At 42.2% G+C, this 17,097-nt stretch overlaps 1 protein-coding gene across 1 annotated transcript; it reads left to right on the top strand.

The window, feature by feature from the left end:
* Positions 1-3,895: 3,895 nt before the first annotated feature.
* Positions 3,896-10,882, top strand: LOC307195798 (uncharacterized protein C2orf78; the record flags this gene model as incomplete). The annotated part of the gene is given in 12 exon segments (XM_079940280.1): positions 3,896-3,995; positions 6,845-7,320; positions 7,324-7,539; positions 7,541-7,592; positions 8,883-9,163; positions 9,169-9,249; positions 9,251-9,269; positions 9,272-10,027; positions 10,030-10,145; positions 10,149-10,386; positions 10,389-10,591; positions 10,595-10,882. Coding segments are annotated over 12 exon segments (2,826 nt in total).
* Positions 10,883-17,097: the final 6,215 nt, after the last annotated feature.

The following is a 17,097-nucleotide window of genomic DNA, read 5'->3' as shown; positions in this document are numbered from 1 at the left end:
ACAGTTACGAAAGGGTTTTCCAATGTTTAAAATTCTCTTCCCACTTCAGAAATAATTACAATAAAATGTTACTCACTGGTGACAAAAAAAAAATTCTATCAACTTATACTCCACTCACAGTGAAACATTTATTGGGTTTCTATTATGAGCCTGGTATCATGCTGGAGGTTGACAGTATGGATTTACATTTTAGACAATACCAAAAAATGCCTGAGAGAGATAAGAGTGGAGCTCAAGTATAACATTTCCTCACATTATCAGGCATAGGGATCTGTACCTGTTAGAAAACCTATGAATCCTGCCACAAGTGGAACGGCAAAGAACAGCATGTCCTACAGTAGGTCTGAAGGTATAATAGCATACTAAATTCCATTGTTATTTATAATAACAACTGTTTTTTGTTAGTTTTAGTTTCTAATTTCTGAAAGTAACTTACATACACTGTTAGTAATCTTCACAACCATTTGAGCTGGGTCAACTGAGTCAGGAAGGTCAGAATTATTGAATGAATGAATGAGTAAAAAGACCACTAGCTTTAACATATCTGGGACAGTTATAGTCTAACCAGGTTTCAATCCACAAGCATTTATTTACAATTCTGAAAACTTCCACGTAATTACAAATGGGACAAGAGTAGTAAATTACTATTTGGATAAAAAAAGATACAAGTTAACACAACATAGTTTACAAACTTACAATTAGGCACATTCAATTTGGTGCTAAGTCATAAAATATTCTTTTGCAATTTATGAAAAATATCCAATAGGCATGTAATGGCCAAAATGTACAAATGATACAAATATCTATAGACATGACAGTGTACAAATTGTGACATAAATCTATCAGAAACTAGAAAATCTATGTTGGTCCTGCTAAAAGATACAGGCTTTGGGTGGGAACACAAAAAAATCCAGACCTGGCCATAACAGGGTTTCCAGAAAGTATGAGAACTAGCAAAGAGTAGGCCTCTGGATGCGAGTGGGTCGAACATGAAATAAAACAATGCCTTAATGGGTATGTAGTAGGCTGGGATGGAAAATATAGGAGCAAGGGATATTTGGGGAATCAGGGAGCTAAGTATTTGACAATAACAAAATCTACCAGTATCTGATAGGGCCTCAGGTACCATGTAAGGGTTTGAGGGATTCCAGTATTTAATTAAATCACAATGTGACAATGGGAAGAATTAAGGACAACCTCAGGGATAGATGAACTGGGGATGTTACACAAAGACATGTCTCAGTTAACCTGATGGGTTCAAAATGCAGGAAGTGGGTATACGGGACAAGACAATACCCTAACTGTAAGAATAAAGGTTTAGGTCAGGGTAGGGCCTGATGTTGCTAAGTGTTGAAATAGAGCTCTTTAGTTTCTTCCTCCTACATGTAAGATTCTTTAGAGGTTAAAATGATGCTCAACCTGCAAGCTAAAGTTAAATGGCTGGAACTAGGGAGAGAAAATAAGTTACATAGGCTCGGAACCAGGAAAAGCCTAACTAAGGGTTTGCCTAAATAGAATTGAATGTTGGGACTGAATATTTTAATATGTAAACATTTTACTGATACCAAAATGTGTCTTACCACACTTTCCCCAATCTCACACCACCCACCCTAACCTGCAGTAGCTATGGGTCCCTTGATTTCCATGGAAATACAGAGAAAAGAGACACTGATCTGGCTTGCAGGTATTCAGTAAGTTGTTAGCCTCACATCACATATTAGTATCATGTAAGTAGGCCATCTGAAGTAGGAAGCTTAGGGGAAAAACCTTGAAAAACACTTAAAAGCTTAAGCCACATCTCTATACTACAACACCTTTCACAATTTCTTCTCAGATAAGCATCATCCCCATCAGTGAAAAAACTCATATCTCATAATAGGAAAAACAGGCCTAAAAATTAAATGTGTGTCTTTGGAGGTGCCATCTATGGGATATCTTCCTGGTACTAGAAAAGTCCCCAGAAAGATCAATCTTTGCACCCCTCCCTGAAAGCTTACCACCAAGGAAAATGACTAGATCCATAGATTTCCTCCCTCAAACCAGCTTACCTCACATATAAATCATTAGCAACTCAGCCCTTACTCACATCACCACAGTCACAAGAGTGGTTAGGGAGCAAAGCACCAACCACGGGAACTAAAACAGAGGCAACCCAGGCCAAGCTGGGCTGATGGCAGATGTCTGCTCCTTACGCTTGGGTGCATAATGCGACTCACCGCAATGCCTTTTTCACAGACCCTTTTTCAAGTTTCTCCACAAAATCCAGCAGGTCAAGTTCGTTCATGATGCTTCAAGATAAACGATCGTCAAGAGAAAAACATGCAGTATGTCTTACAATGTTGGAGTCCTTAAAAATATGACAAGGAAATAACCATGCAGACAAAACCAGAGCATTTTAAAAAATCTGTGTTCTACAAACATACCAGTGAATGCCATTAAGAAGGTACTATGAGAGAAAACAAAATGAGAACTATATGTAAGACTGTTCCCTTTGGTGTACAGAATTCATGGCAGTTGCCGCACTATTGAGCTACTTACATCTATGACTGTCTGTTCTGGTAATACTAAATGAGGCCAAAGTGTGTCAACTTGTTTCCCACAGAAACCAAAAAGTCTACATGAATCTCTTTTCTCCTGTGCCCTTTCACCTTATCTGCTCCCAGTTCTCCATGAAATGTCCTCTTCCTTCTCTAATTATTCTCCTCTTCATTTTGCTTGGCCTTGCACCCACGCATGCAAGACAGAGAATCCTAGAGGTCCAAGATTCTAGAGTGGCTGTTTGCAAGGGGGTGGAGATTACAGTAACTGCCACACTGTATATACTTCTGTGCAAAGAAAAAGGGACAGTATTCAGAATGTCTCTCACATATAAAGGAGCTGGATGGCAGGATACCTGTGTGGCCCAAGGAACTAGAGGCAGCAAATTATGGGCAAAAGAATTGCAACCAAAGGCTGGAAGAGGAAAGCTTTGCAAACAGCTGTCTCTAGCTCTTTGGTATTTGCTTCCAGTGGGCAGAGTCTGTTTTGAGAAGCATCAAGCACTGAAAAGAAGACTCCTGCTGCTGGAAGTTGACAGAAAGTAGCATCCATGAGGGTAAGAATGCAAGATCAACGCTTGTCCTAGAAACAATGCCCATAATGGAAAAAAAAAAAGAAAGCAGAAGAGAAATGTAAGTCACAAGTCCAACCTGGCCCAGCCTAGCCCAGCCCAAGGAAAGTAGGAGTCAAGGAGACGAAACTGAAAGAGAAGAGCCTTGGACCACAACATTCTCCACAAGGTACACGCAACAAACTTCACCCTACGCTTTAACCAAGTTACAAGAAAAACTTCTTAATCCCTACTTTTTCTCCATAAAAGTTGCTATAAGTTCACTAATTAGACAGATATGTTTTCAGAACAACTGTAATAGTTCAACTAGATGGCTCTTTCCTTCCTAAGGATATTAATTAGTTATATATATATATATATATATATAGCTCTAAGTATATGATACATAGAATATAATACTCTATAGAATATAAGTAACTGTTAGTTAATGATATTAATGAACGTCTGTAAGAAATGTTGCAATGATTTCCCTAATATAAGAGCCTGGGGGAGGTAAATCTGTCTTCTAGGATTTCCTCCCCAGAGCTCAGAAATTTAGGTGTTGTTTTAGCTCTGCTACACTCTCTCCACCCATCCCCGCCTTCCTGTTGGGGATCGGACCTCCCTATTGGCTATCTCGTACCTGTAAACTGCCTGCTTTGTGACATCATTCTCCTACCAAACCTACTACCACTTGGTAGAGTCTTGGGGTTTCCGTGGACTTGTCTGTAAATAAATTTGGATCATCACAAGTGAGCGGTGACCAGTGACAAGTGACCAGTAACCAGTGACCTTTGTACTGGACACATGCGCCATTCAGCTGCAGCCACTCAGACATCCTCTGGTGTTGTCTCTTCATCCCTCATATCTGCAGTTGATGTTTCCTTTTCTTCTAGGACCATGTCAGGTAAGAAAAGAAACTTTTTAATTTTTTTCGTTAGATTTATTTTGCCCCTAAATTTACTAGTAGATTCAAAATAGCATGGAATAATGAGGGAAAGTATTGAACTAGAAGTCTGGAGACCTAATTTCAGTTTTGACTTTGGCATTTACTATCTGTGTGACTTTGGACAAATCATTGACTGTCTCACAAAGCCTGATATTTTCCTTATCAGTTACGTTAGAACACTACATTGCTTGATCACTCTGATCCCTTTCTTTTCTAATATTGAGCCTTAAAGGGTACCCTTGTAGAAAATGAAATCAGAGACTTCTCAAGAGTGTTTCAACAGAAACATAGAAAAGACAGGTGACATAGAAAACTAGCAATATACAGCAAGATGTTTCATCTCTAAAGGTCTCCCTCCACTAATATTTCGACTAGTTGTAAAGAGAAAATAGGGAGAGAGGATGGAGAGTACTGGGCTATAGGGAGGCACAGAGTCAAACGTAAGGAAGTTTAGGATTGTTTTCATCAGCACAGGCCAAGAGGAACCAAGAGATAGGATAAAAATATAAGAATGAAGAGGGAAAGCATAGAGGAGCTCTCAAGAAAAATGTAGTTTGCAATGGAATGTTGATGGGAACCAAAGATTTTAAATTAAAGCAGAAAGAGCATAGAGTGAAATCTGCTCAGAGCAGGGCAAAACAAAGTTTATTGTAGCAAATCCTTATTTTAACAGACTAAGAGGAAAGTAAGGACAGAACAGGGTATCACCAGGAAAGGCAGCTTACCAGAAAAGTCATACTCAGTATTTTTTCTTTTATTGCCTCTCTGAATACAGTTGGCACTTGACAGTTTTGAATATAAATATTTTAGAAATATGTCCTGGAAATGATGCTTCCTATAAATAGGAAACCAAAGTGGTTATCTAGGGGTCTGCTTTTCAATGTTTGATTCTTTCTAATTTTTAAACTATGTAGACATTTTACTAATTAAAAATTTTAAATGATATCTTCTAAATTGAATCAGAAGGACTATTTCCCTTGTGTGATATGTAGGTTCTAAGGCAAGGTTGCTTTTCATCTTTACAGTTCTTTCCTTCCTAACACAGAGAGCACATTGATCAACAGCCATCATTCGTTTTTAGATCTTAGCTACTTACGAAGAAAAAGATAAAGTCAAGCCCCACATGCCTAATTCCACATGAGGGAATTCGCTGGCGGTCCAGTGGTTCGGACTCGGTGCTTTCACTGCCAGGGCCATGTGGCGCAGCAAGAAAAAAAAATTCCACATTTATCTAGAACAATATTGTGGAGTCCTTTTGATGTTTTTACATTTGAAAATCTTTTTTAATTGGATTCTAGTGATGATGGTTTTTTTAGGTTTTGGGATGTCATCTTCTTGGATGTTGAAGATGATTATAATCTAAGTTCTAGGATAAATAAAAAAACCATCTTGATACTTTTTAAGCTTCCTTTCTGCTTATTGTATATTTCTATTCTTTGAAATATATATTTCTACCAGGCTTAATACCTGTTATTGCTGGGTAAAAATATGAATGAGAACAATGATGAAATTCTTTTACACTTATTATTTTGCTGTCTGCTTTGTACCAGTTTTCATTGAAATACTTGTCTGCATATATTGTGGCCCCCTATACATTCACGTTGATTGAATTTTGTTGCTTGTTATGCATTTTTACTGATATATCTTCTGTGTCTGTATGTATTGGCTAAAAATCCATTCAAAATCACATTCTACCGCGTTTTTTGGTTAATAGTATTCACTAAAATAGAGTGGGCAAAATTCACTTTCATATTATTGCATGTATGGTACAGTATGTCATTTGTTAGTAAACTCATTATGCTTTGATACTTGCCACATACCCAAGTTTTCATTAATATCTATGTATTTCTTTTTCATTATGTAATATGTTTTTCATGATTTTTCTTTCTAGAACTTATTGTATCTTCCTCCATATAAATCATACGCTATATATCAGCTTATTCATGTATTAATTATTACTGCTATTATTATTGGTGGTGCTGTTATAACCACTTTATAGATGAGTAATCTGAAGTAAGCAGATAACTTTTTTGTTTCCAAAAGCACTTAAGAAATTCACTTTCAGGTAATCATTTTGAGGTAGGATGAGAAACCAGGCTTTAAGAGGGTAAAAATGACTCTTTAAATTTACCAGTTGGACTGAACTATATGTGAACTCTAGGTAATAGCATGGGAACTCCACAAGCAAAGTGAGACACTGAAGATGACAATGATAATAGCTGTACTATTTTCTAACGGACAAAAAAAATGCCTATATTATAAGTTCTACTTCTCCCGCTTTCTGGCAGTATCATGCTCAGAGTAGCGTCCTGGCAAGCAAGTCAGGATACTTAGGCTCTGAAACCTGGTAAGGATACTAACATAATGAGAGAAGTTGAACAAGTCAACCTGACCTCTCTGAGTCTCAGTTTCCTTCTTCATGAAATGAGACTGTGAAAATAGAAGTTCTCTAAGACCTCCTAGTTCTAAAATGCTCCCAGTCTACGAAACAGCATAGAAGTCCATACTAGTTCAGGCTGAAAGGAAAGATAGGGCAGGAAGAAGGTTGCTTCCAGCCTAGAGAACAATGTCTGAGCCATACCACTTGGGTCTTCTGTGCCCAACATGGGAGCACAGGCAGCTAATACAGAAGAGTGTAAAACTGCTCAGTCCTTGCCACCATCATAATGGTCTGATTTTTGGTTTCTCAGTAAGTATTGACACTAGAGGTATCCGGATAGCAAGAAACTTAAGATAATGCTGTTCCTCAAACATAGTGAGAATTTATCAATCTCCCTGATGTTTTCATTACCCTCTTGTTCTTACAAAAAATTTCCAAAATCCATCTCTACTTGGAACTCTGAATTCTCTGCAGCACTCTCTTCCTGGGGTGAGCAATGCAACTTCCCTAACAGGAAGTGTCTGTAACTTCTCCAGAGTCTCTGCTCCTGCCGTCAGTTTGGCATCAACTATGGCTACCTCCTTCCAGACACTCATGGGTAGTGCCTACCTTCACCAACATTCTAGCACAACTATGTTATCTGGAGTTACTGACCAGAGCCAGACCTCCACTTCAGCTGCTTCCTATCCGGGTGTTCTTGACTGGGACATCACAGGAAGCACTGAAAAGAATTCTCCTTCACTCGGAGACTTTACTCTGGCAGTCACTGACCAGCACACAGCTGCTTCTTCCATGTTTACGGCAGCCCAGTATGATAAAACTGCAGACACCAATAACATGGTCCCTCTATATCCATCACTTTCTGCCAGGCTTGCTCAGGGAACACCATCTCAGATTCCAAACTAGGGACACAGCCTGTCACTTCCCTACCAGGAAGGAAGCCAGGTATATTACTATAACCAAGGCACATTGGGGTCTTTACTGAATGGAGAACTTGGCTCCTGCCTGCAATCCTATGGCTCTGTGTCATACACAGGAAGTAGGGCCTCTGTGCAACCAAAAGTGGTTATGGTACTAAAGGAGATTCAGCCCACAAATATCCAACCACCAGCTTCCACCTCTTGGAATCTACTACCCTGTGTCTGCTCAAGCCATCACAGAAACAAGTTTTCAAGGTGAGTACAAACAGCAAGAAAGTTGAACAATGAGGTCAGCATTCAAAAATGGGGTCAAATCTACAGCTGGGAAGTGGTGTACAGACAGGTAGAATTTAGGTCCTGAGCCTTTAATGACCACTACCTTTGCTCAGGGCTCTCTGGTTTTAGACTCATATAAGAACACCTAGGGCTTCCCTGGTGGTGCAGTGGTTAAGAATCCACCGGCCAATGCAGGGGACACGGGTTCGAGCCCTGGTCTGGGAAGATTCCACAGGCCGTGGAGATACTAAGCCCATGTGCCACAACTACTGAGCCTGCATTCTGGAGCCCGTGAGCCACATCTACTGAAGCCCACACGCCTAGAGCCCGTGCTCCGCAGCAAGAGAAGCCACCACAATGAGAAACCCACACACCGCAACCAAGAGTAGCCCCTGCTAGCCGCAACTAGAGAAAGCCCGTGCACAGCAATGAAGACCCAGTGCAGCCAAACAAATACATACATAAAATAAATAAGTTCAAACAATAAACAAATTAAAATAAATTAAACAAACCAAAAAAAAAAAAAAAGAACACGTAATGCATGGGGGAAGGTGGGAGGGACACTGTAAAGGTCATCTATGCTACACGTACAAGAACCCCGAGAGCATACTAATAGGTACCACATTTTTCACTGCTGCAGCCAATCATTCCCCCTGTACTACCACACTGTCTCACTCCCTTCCCTGTTCTACTGCTAGAGTCTCTTTGGAAGGTGTTTCAGAACTCTTGTTATGATAGTGACAGTTTAACTGTCCTCACTTCCTTAATTTATACCAGAATTTAAGACCTTGTGGTCCGAGATCCTGTTCAGAGCAAGCAGGCTAAGACTCTGTCTTTGTTTATATATTTCATCATGAAGGGTCTACTCCCTCTCCTAATTCATGGTGTGAAGTGTCCTTAGCCTCTCAGGAAAGTGGGGAGAATTGAAAGGACTCTATATGAGAATGCTAGACTTTGTAAAACATTTCATTTTTTAAAAATAAGACTCATTTTTAATTGATTTATAACAATCTTATAAAATACAAAGAAAGCCAAGAATCAGTGACATGAAATGATCACCAGTAAGAATTACAACAGTCACCCCTTATCTCATAGCATAGGGCACTGTCCATGATCCTTAAGAAGAGTTACTAGAAATGCCTTGCCCGTCTTGCCCCTAAACACCAACACAGCAATCATGTACCTTGAAAGGTACATGATTGCTGTGTTGGTGGTTAGGGGGAGCATCTCACTTACCAGGGACTGACTTCTACCTTGATTCCTTTGTAGGGATGGAGACTTCCCTGGTGATGAAACATTCCCTGGGATTGCAACCTCCAAGCCAGACATCTTGTGTGACACAAACTCAAGAACTCCCCAAGTCCTGCAGGAGCAGAAATATTCAGATACTTGAGAGTAACCCACCACCTGAACTTGGGGACATTTCAGGGACAGCTCCAGTCCAGAGTGCCAGTAGTCTCCTGGCCCTGCCTCCAGCTCCAAGCCAGAGACAAATAGAGAGTGAGCACTTGGAGGATATTAAAACAAAGCTTTCAAAGCCTCTGGATGCCTACAGATCCCAAGAGAAAACCAAGTGCCTCCACTACTCCCTTTAGAAATCCCTGATATTCACCGGCTCCTGGCCTGCACTGATGCATCCCCTTAGCCAAGAGGAGCAGCTGCTTCTGAAAATGCTGATCTGGGAAAGAACAGCCTGAGTCTTGAGGACCCAGGGACACCTGAAAATGGGATGGAATCTAGCAGTGGTTTTGCAGACATTACTACACTGGCGGAGGAAATTCACCTTCCCCAGCTCTTTTTTTCTTTGAAAGATCTTGATCAATCCAAAGGTCCCAACGTGATCAAAGCCAAAGACACCAGAGCCATTAAGGTGAATCAGGTGCAGCAAAAGCCAAGTGTCATAAAGGTTCCCTCTGCTCAACCCAGGAAGAACAAACATAAAGCCTCTGAGCCTATCAGTGGTGCTCCCAAGGCCAAAATCCAGCCAAAGAATCCAGAGTGCCTGCTAGGGGGAGAAGTGCTTCTATGCCATGCTGCAGTCAGGGACAGCGCTCCTGTGACCACGGCCAAGCATTCCAAAGGCAAACCTCAGAAAGCTGCATCCAGAAAGATCAGCAAAACGAAGAGCCACGGGCAGGAAAGGACCACAAGGACCAGAGGAAGGAAGAAGGCTGAAGAGAATAAGCAGTCAGGGAACAAAGTCGAGGCAGGAGAGAAGCCAACAATTCCCCAGACGAAGCGAAGGAAGCAGCAAACTGAGCTTATCCAAGAGAGCTTTAAAAAGCCTCGAACCTCCCTAGGCATGTGCAGGCTGGGGTCTGTGAAGGTTCTTCATGCACTGGGGGAGAAGAATGATAAGAAAACTGGGCTCTCTTCCTGTCGGGTCTTGGGAAATTCAAGCAACCCTAAACACCCCCAGCTATCCAGCCATGGAGGTATACCCCACCTGAGGGTAAGAGTCCTGAGAAAACTCAAGTCGAAGCCCAGAAACCAGACAGCAGTGCTGAGAAAGAGTGTCCATCTCCATCCCAGTAGGAGCTGCCGCCTCCTGGGAAGGTCAAGTTGATACCTCTGCCGTTTTCTGCCTGGGACAAGCCTCAAGCTCGACCTGCTCCTCGGAGGCCACGGTCTCTGGCCTCACATCGGCCTGCTCTGGCTGACTGTGCCCAGCCTGCTTCTACTAACTCAGCTCAACCTCCTGCAGTGAGTTCATCCCAGCCAGCTCCTGCCTCTTTGCCAGGTCCTGCCAAACCATCTCAGCCAACTATGACTAACCAACCCAACCGGGTTGGACCGACCATACGCAGCCTAGTGTCCCTCAGTCTGCTGCTCCTAGGCCTGCACCCTATGGAACTTCATCTTGCACTTCTCTCCAGCGGGAGCCTGTTCCCCCTGCTGTGACTAAGCGCCAGTCCCCACCCAAGCTCCAAACCCCATTTCTACTCCAAGACTTCAGCGAGCAACCAATTCCATGGAGGTAACCCAATGTTCCTGAGCCAGTAATGTCAAAGCCCATCGAACACGAGCAGAGGCCAGAGCGGGAGGCCATGAAGAGACGGGCTCAACAAGAACGTATTGCTGCCAAATACACCTCTTTGGGGAAAGTGCAATTTTTCATTGAGAGGGAAAAAGAAATGGAAATTGCTGACTACTACGGATATGTAAAGTCAGAGCTGCTAGGAGTGTGGGTGCCACCTTGGGGACCAGCTGCTCTTCCATATACAGATAAGACAGGTATAAATTTCTCTATTTATTTTGATATATTTTAAAACAATAAAACTGAATAAATAAATGTAATAGAATTAATAGATGAGTAATAAAGCTTTTGAATCTTGAGATGCTGCTAACTGTGGCGTGTTTTAGCTTTTTGGTTTGTTTGTTTGTTTTTGATGGGGTTGGAATCAAAGTCTGCATGAGAAAGGAAGGACTGAAAGTTGGATGGGAGAATGAAGGAAAGGGGAAGAAAGGGATAAAAACTGAGGAAAGAGGAAGGAACTTGGCCCAGGGCTAGGAAGGCCAAAAGAGATTTATGGATTTATGAAAGGAAGCAGGAGTGAGGATGAAATGGAAGAAGTAAAAAGCAGGGTCAGAGGTCAGGGTTGAAAGAACCAAATTTGAGTAGACTTGAAGATGACAGAAGGTGAGTCTAGGTTTACTAGGAGAAACAGAAAAAGTCTCTTGGGGAGGTTGACCTTAAGTCTCACAACCACCAGATAGGTATTTAAGAAAACAGGAGGTTCAGGACACATCTCTGAAAGGTTTGAGTTGCCTTATCCAGGTGTGATTATAGTGGGGGGACAGGGAAATCTACCAGAGAGGTGGCTACGGCTCAGAGTTATCCTAGGGGCAGCTGACGACAGGGGCACAGCCAAGGAACTGCTGCATCACGAGGCCCACGAGTAGGCCCTGGTATGTTAATCACGATGTACTAAACATCTAAGCACCAGGGCAGCCAATGCACTCTTCAGTTAATCCTGGCAACAAAAGGCAAGGCCAGTATTCCTGTGCCACTTCACTTAGAGAGGTGCAGCAGAGGGCTGAGGTCACATCGTGTGTGCAGGTACAAGGCCTCAATTTGAGGCCCAAATGCCTCCAAAGTCCTCAGTATTTGTAAGTGCCCGCAGGCGGCCAACCTGGCTTTCAGAGGACAGCATCCTGAGGTTACTGGTCGACGAGATCAAACTTCTGGACGGGCCTAAATATTAACTTGCGGGGCTTCTTCCGTTGACCAGGGCGTGTGCCGCCTTCTGTAAACATCACCATCTACTGAAACGCATGAGAAAATCCGACGGAAGCGTCCACTCTCACGGGTGAGAGCGGTGGGGGCACGCACACTGGGCAGCTGCTCCAACAGCCACAGGACCCAGGCGCCCAGTGGTTCACGGGCTCCCTGGGAGGCCTCGTGGGGCAGGTCGAGGGAGTGAGGATGGGAGAGAGCGGCAGGGGTGGGCGTCAAAAGGAATGCAGTGGGGAGAAGGGAGAGATGGAGACAGTGGATAGTGGATAGTGACCATGGGAAAACTGGCAATTTTCATTTTCAACATTAATTTTTTGAGATGTCATTCACATGCCATAACATTCACCTTCTGAAACTGCAAATTCAGCGTCATTTCGTACATTCACAAGCCTATGCAACCATCACCGTCATCTAACCCATCACGTTTTCATCACCCCACAAAGAAGCCCCCGTAACCATCAGCAGGCCCTCTTCATCCCCTCCTCCTTCAGTCCCTGCAACCATTAATTTCCTTTCTGTTGCTATGGTTTTGCCTTTTCTGGACATTTCATGACATAATACAAATGGGACCACTGTGTGTGGCTTCTTTCACTTAGCATAATATATTCAAGTTCGTCCATGTCGTAGCATGTGTCAGTACTTCATTCCTTTTTATGACTGTAATATTTCACAAATACACCACATTTTAAAAATCCATTCATCCATTGATGGGCATTTGGGTTTTTTACACTAATAATCTCCATTTATTGACAGTTTATTCTGTGCCAGGCAGCACCAGGCTAAGTTACTGACCTTATTTCACAGATAAAGAGGCTTGGAGAGTGTGAAGAGTTTGCCTAAGATTAAGAGCTAGCAACTGGGGGAACTGGGGTTTGAACTCAGGCGAACTTCAGAGGTAATAGAGTCACATGACAGAACATTAGAAAAGGTCCACAAGGGTATTCAACGAAAAGTCACCCTTTTCCCCACGTGCCCCAGCCACACATTTCCCTCCTCAGAGACATCAGCTTTTGCCGTGCTGTGGATCCTTCCAGAGAACTATTTATACCTCAACGTGTATGTATCACAATTTATTGACTAATCTGTCCCACTGATTTGAAATGTCACTTTTATGGTATAATAGATTCTTATACATATTTATGTTACTCTTTTCAGAGCTGTCCTGACTCTTTTTTGCCTATCTTTTATGTTTGCCATTTCTCTAAAATTCTTTTTATCTTCTTTTTGATTAAAAAAAATTTTTCCTTTTCTTGTTTGTTTCTCTTAAGACATTATCTATTATGTTCATTCACTCGTATTATTTAATTAATTAATTAATTAATTTATTTATTTTTGGCGGTGTTGGATATTAGTTGCAGCATGTGGGCTCTGCCTTGTGGCTCGGGGGCTCTCTAGTTGTGGCGCATGGGCTCCAGAGCACGCGGGCTCAGTGGTTGCGGCATGCGGGCTTAGTTGCCCTGCAGCATGTGGGATCTCAGTTCCCCAGCTAGGGATTGAACCTGCATCCCCTGCATTGGAAGGTGGATTCTTAACCACTGGACAACCAGGAACTCCCCACTCTTGTATTATTTTAAATTTAGTCTTCATTTCTGAAATTTTTTTCTTTTATTTTGAATTCTGTCCTGAGTTCTATCATCTTACCTAATTCTGATTTATGCTGTTTTTTCACGGTTTTTTTTATTATGGTAAAATATACATAAAAGAAAATTTATTATTTCAACCATTTTCAAGTATACAATTCAGTGACATTAAATACATTCACAATGCTGTGCGACCATCACCACTATCCAAATTCAAAATAATTATGTCTAAAGATTGAGCAGGACCTCAGAAAGATGGAGGCAGCAGCATAGTTTCTGAATCTCTCCAAACCCTTTCATGGAAGAAGATCAACTAAAACCAAACACCCATAGGTGGCATTTATCAGCATTTACCTTTTCCAGAACTTTTTCACCATCCCAAACAGAGACTCTAGAGCCATTAGACAGTAACTTCCCATTCCCTCCTCGATCCATGTTCTTTCATCTTTTCCATTGTTTTTCCTAACATCTTTTAGCCCACTTTGAAATAATAGGTTACAGTTTTTTGTTTTTTTTTTTTTGCGGTACGTGGGCCTCTCACTGCTGTGGCCTCTCCTGTTGTGGAGCACAGGCTCTGGATGCACAGGCTCCGGATGCGCAGGCTCAGCGGCCATGGCTCACGGGCCCAGCCGCTCCGCAGCATGTGGGATCTTCCCGGACCAGGGCATGAACCCATGTCCCCTGCATCAGCAGGCGGACTCTCAACCACTGTCCCACCAGGGAAGCCCTAGGTTACAGTTTTGATCTGTTTTGTGGACCTGTCTTTTCCAACTTGATTTTATTGTCTGAAGAGATGCTATTCTGCTCCTTATTCTCTTTTTGCTTACACTACCTCTGTACGGGATTTGATCCCAATCCTTTTTTTTTATTGATTTTTGGATGAAAAAAGTTTTAAAGCACTTTGAAAAGGAGGTGCGAGGCCATGTGGAAACGTGTTCCTCATGGCTGTTTCATCAATGCTTCACTTATACTGTTTTGAAATAACTCTTTTCCAGGAGGCATAAACCAGTGGGCTTTATCATTGGACAGAGTGCAGAGAAAGGACCCCACGAAAGCTGATCACCTTAGCAAAAATGATTTAGTTATGATTTCACCCAGGATTGGTCACAACCAGCCTGGGAAACTCAATGAACTAGAGACAAGGTATAATGTCATCTTTCCTTCTCTCTACCTCAGCTCTCAAGGATTGGTCACCTACATGTTATTCATAATTATTAGTTGGTTTCTGTTCATAATTACTATCCGAAGACACAGCACTTATGGGCCTAATTACACTGCCCGGCTACGCACCATTCTTCTTCATTTTGGCTTCCTGTCCACCAGCAGGAACCTGATTTATTTTTGTTCTCCCTTCACCACAGCCCAGTAATTTTTGTGAATGACTCTCAGTCTCACCAGAATCTGTATCTCTCACTCTGCCCCAACATCCCACCCCATCATTCGCTCCCTGAAGTGTACTTTAGAAATTTAGGTAAACTGGATATTTTAACACGGTTCACCATCTCTTATGAAACCAGAAGAAGAGCAGCTCTCTTATGGAACGACGGAGAACTTGTAAGGATAAAACACCAATCTGCAGGAGAAAGGGAAGAAAAGAATGATGGAAATAGTTTCCTGAAAACTGTTTTTACGTTATGTTTTGTTTGTTCCTGGTAAATAAATTGAAATCTTCTAAACATTAAAAAAAATCTAAACCACTAAATTCAATAATACAGGAATATAACTTTTTAAAAAAAATTTCTTTGGCTGCGCAGCATGTGGGATCTCAGCTCCCCAACTAGGGATTCAACCCATGTCTGCTGCATTGGAAGCACCAAATCTTAACCTCTGGACCATCAGGGAAGTCCCAGGAATATAACTTAAAGGAGAAGTTATAAACCCCTTGGTTATATGAACTGGAGATTTTTAGTAAGAAGTCATGTATTTTAAATGACTTGGAGCTTTAAAGAAAGGAAGGAAGGAAGGAAGGAAGGAAGGAAGAAAAAAGAAAGAGGGAGTTCCTTAGTGGGCAGTGGATAAGACTCCAAGCTCCCAATGCAGGGGGTCCCGGGTTCGATCCCTGGTCAGGGGCCTAGATCTCACATGAATGCTGCAACTAAGAGTTCGCGTGCCACAACTCAGGAGCTGCAACTAAGGAGCCTGCCTGCTGCAACTAAGACCCAGCACAACCAAATAAATTAATTAATTAAAAATATATATATTAAAAAAATAAAAAGGAGATGTGATTGAGAATTGCTTTTCTAACTTCACAGAACTTCTGTTTGTCTGTTTTTTTAATGTAGTATTCAAAAACACAGTGGCTTACTTTCGGAGGTTTCCTGGCTCTGCTGCCCTCCCTGACTTTTACCAAGACATTTCCCTTTGTGCCTGTTTTTCCTCCCAAAAGTTTCTCTTCTGTGTGGGTCACATCCTGGAAAGGAGCTGTGGCTGCTCAGTTTGATGATGTAGAAGGGCTAGACTGCTCCATCCCTTTGGACTATTCTGGGCCCCTTGTCCTTACTCACGTTAGAGTTTGGTAAAATCTCTCCCAGTCAGCTGCTGTTCTCATATTGGCCCACAGTGCTTTCCAATGAATACCTGCTGGCATTTTGAAGGACTCCTGTCTTCATGTCCATCAGATGCTTGCTCCTGTCTGGCACTTCCTTTGGTGCAGATGCTGGGACCAGGCAGGTCTCTGTGGGTGGTGGTCTGACACACCCTCTTGTTTTGGGGTTTCTAGTTTCTCGATAAGTGTTACCCATGGGCACTTGGTTTTGGTTGATCTAGTTCCATGAGAAGGTTTGGTGAGATTCAAATGATGTGCAACTGCCTCCATCTTTCTGAAATTCTGCTCCATCATTTGCCATAATTACTTGAAATGTGGGTTCCTATAATTTTCAGTTTCCCGAAGCAGAGCCCCATTTACACTACCCTCGTTAGGACTCTGGGTCAGAAGAGGCTTTCTGAGTCTCCTCTGTCTGATGTCTCATGTGTGTATTTGCTCAGTCCATGTTTTGAATAGGAAGTTAAAACACAACAATCTAAAGGGCGCATGGGTTGGGGGACATTTGGCCACCATGAGAGGTGGAGTAAGCCTGTGGGCAGGGGGAGAGTCTGAAGGCAGGTCCTGGTCAGGAATGTGTATCTTTTCCTTCCCTCTTTTCCTTCTCTTTGATTGACTTTCCTAAGCATGTACAAAATGGAATCTCCAATCTGCCCTCCTCCCCAGCAAAAGACCTGGTCCATGCCCAGTTTTCTTCATCTCAGTTCATGGTAATATCATTTTTTCGGTTGCTCAGGCCAGAGACCTTCGAAATCACTTGACTCCTCTTCTTCCCTGCCAACGATGCATCAGCAAACTCTGACTGCCTTACCTTTGAATTGTATCTAGAACTTGTGCACTTCTAACCACTTTCCTCCATTTCCACATTAGTCCAAGCCCCCATCATTTCCTGCCCAGATTACTAGGATAGCCTCCCAACTCAGAAGCTTCCCAAACTTTCTAGATTTACAGAGCCTTTGGTGTCTCACCTCTAGGCTAAAAGCAATACTTAATAGTCCCATTTATTAACTAGTTGGGTGCCAATAATTAATAAGCATTTATGTTTGCAGTAGGCTGGATAACGACCACACAAAGAGATCAGATCCTAATTCCTCAAACCTATAAATATTACTACCTTATTTAGAA

The sequence above is a fragment of the Stenella coeruleoalba genome (genome assembly GCF_951394435.1).
Source record: "Stenella coeruleoalba genome assembly, chromosome: 13".
In the NCBI taxonomy this organism is placed as follows: Eukaryota; Metazoa; Chordata; class Mammalia; order Artiodactyla; family Delphinidae; genus Stenella; species Stenella coeruleoalba.
This window is presented reverse-complemented; position numbering and strand designations above follow the sequence as displayed.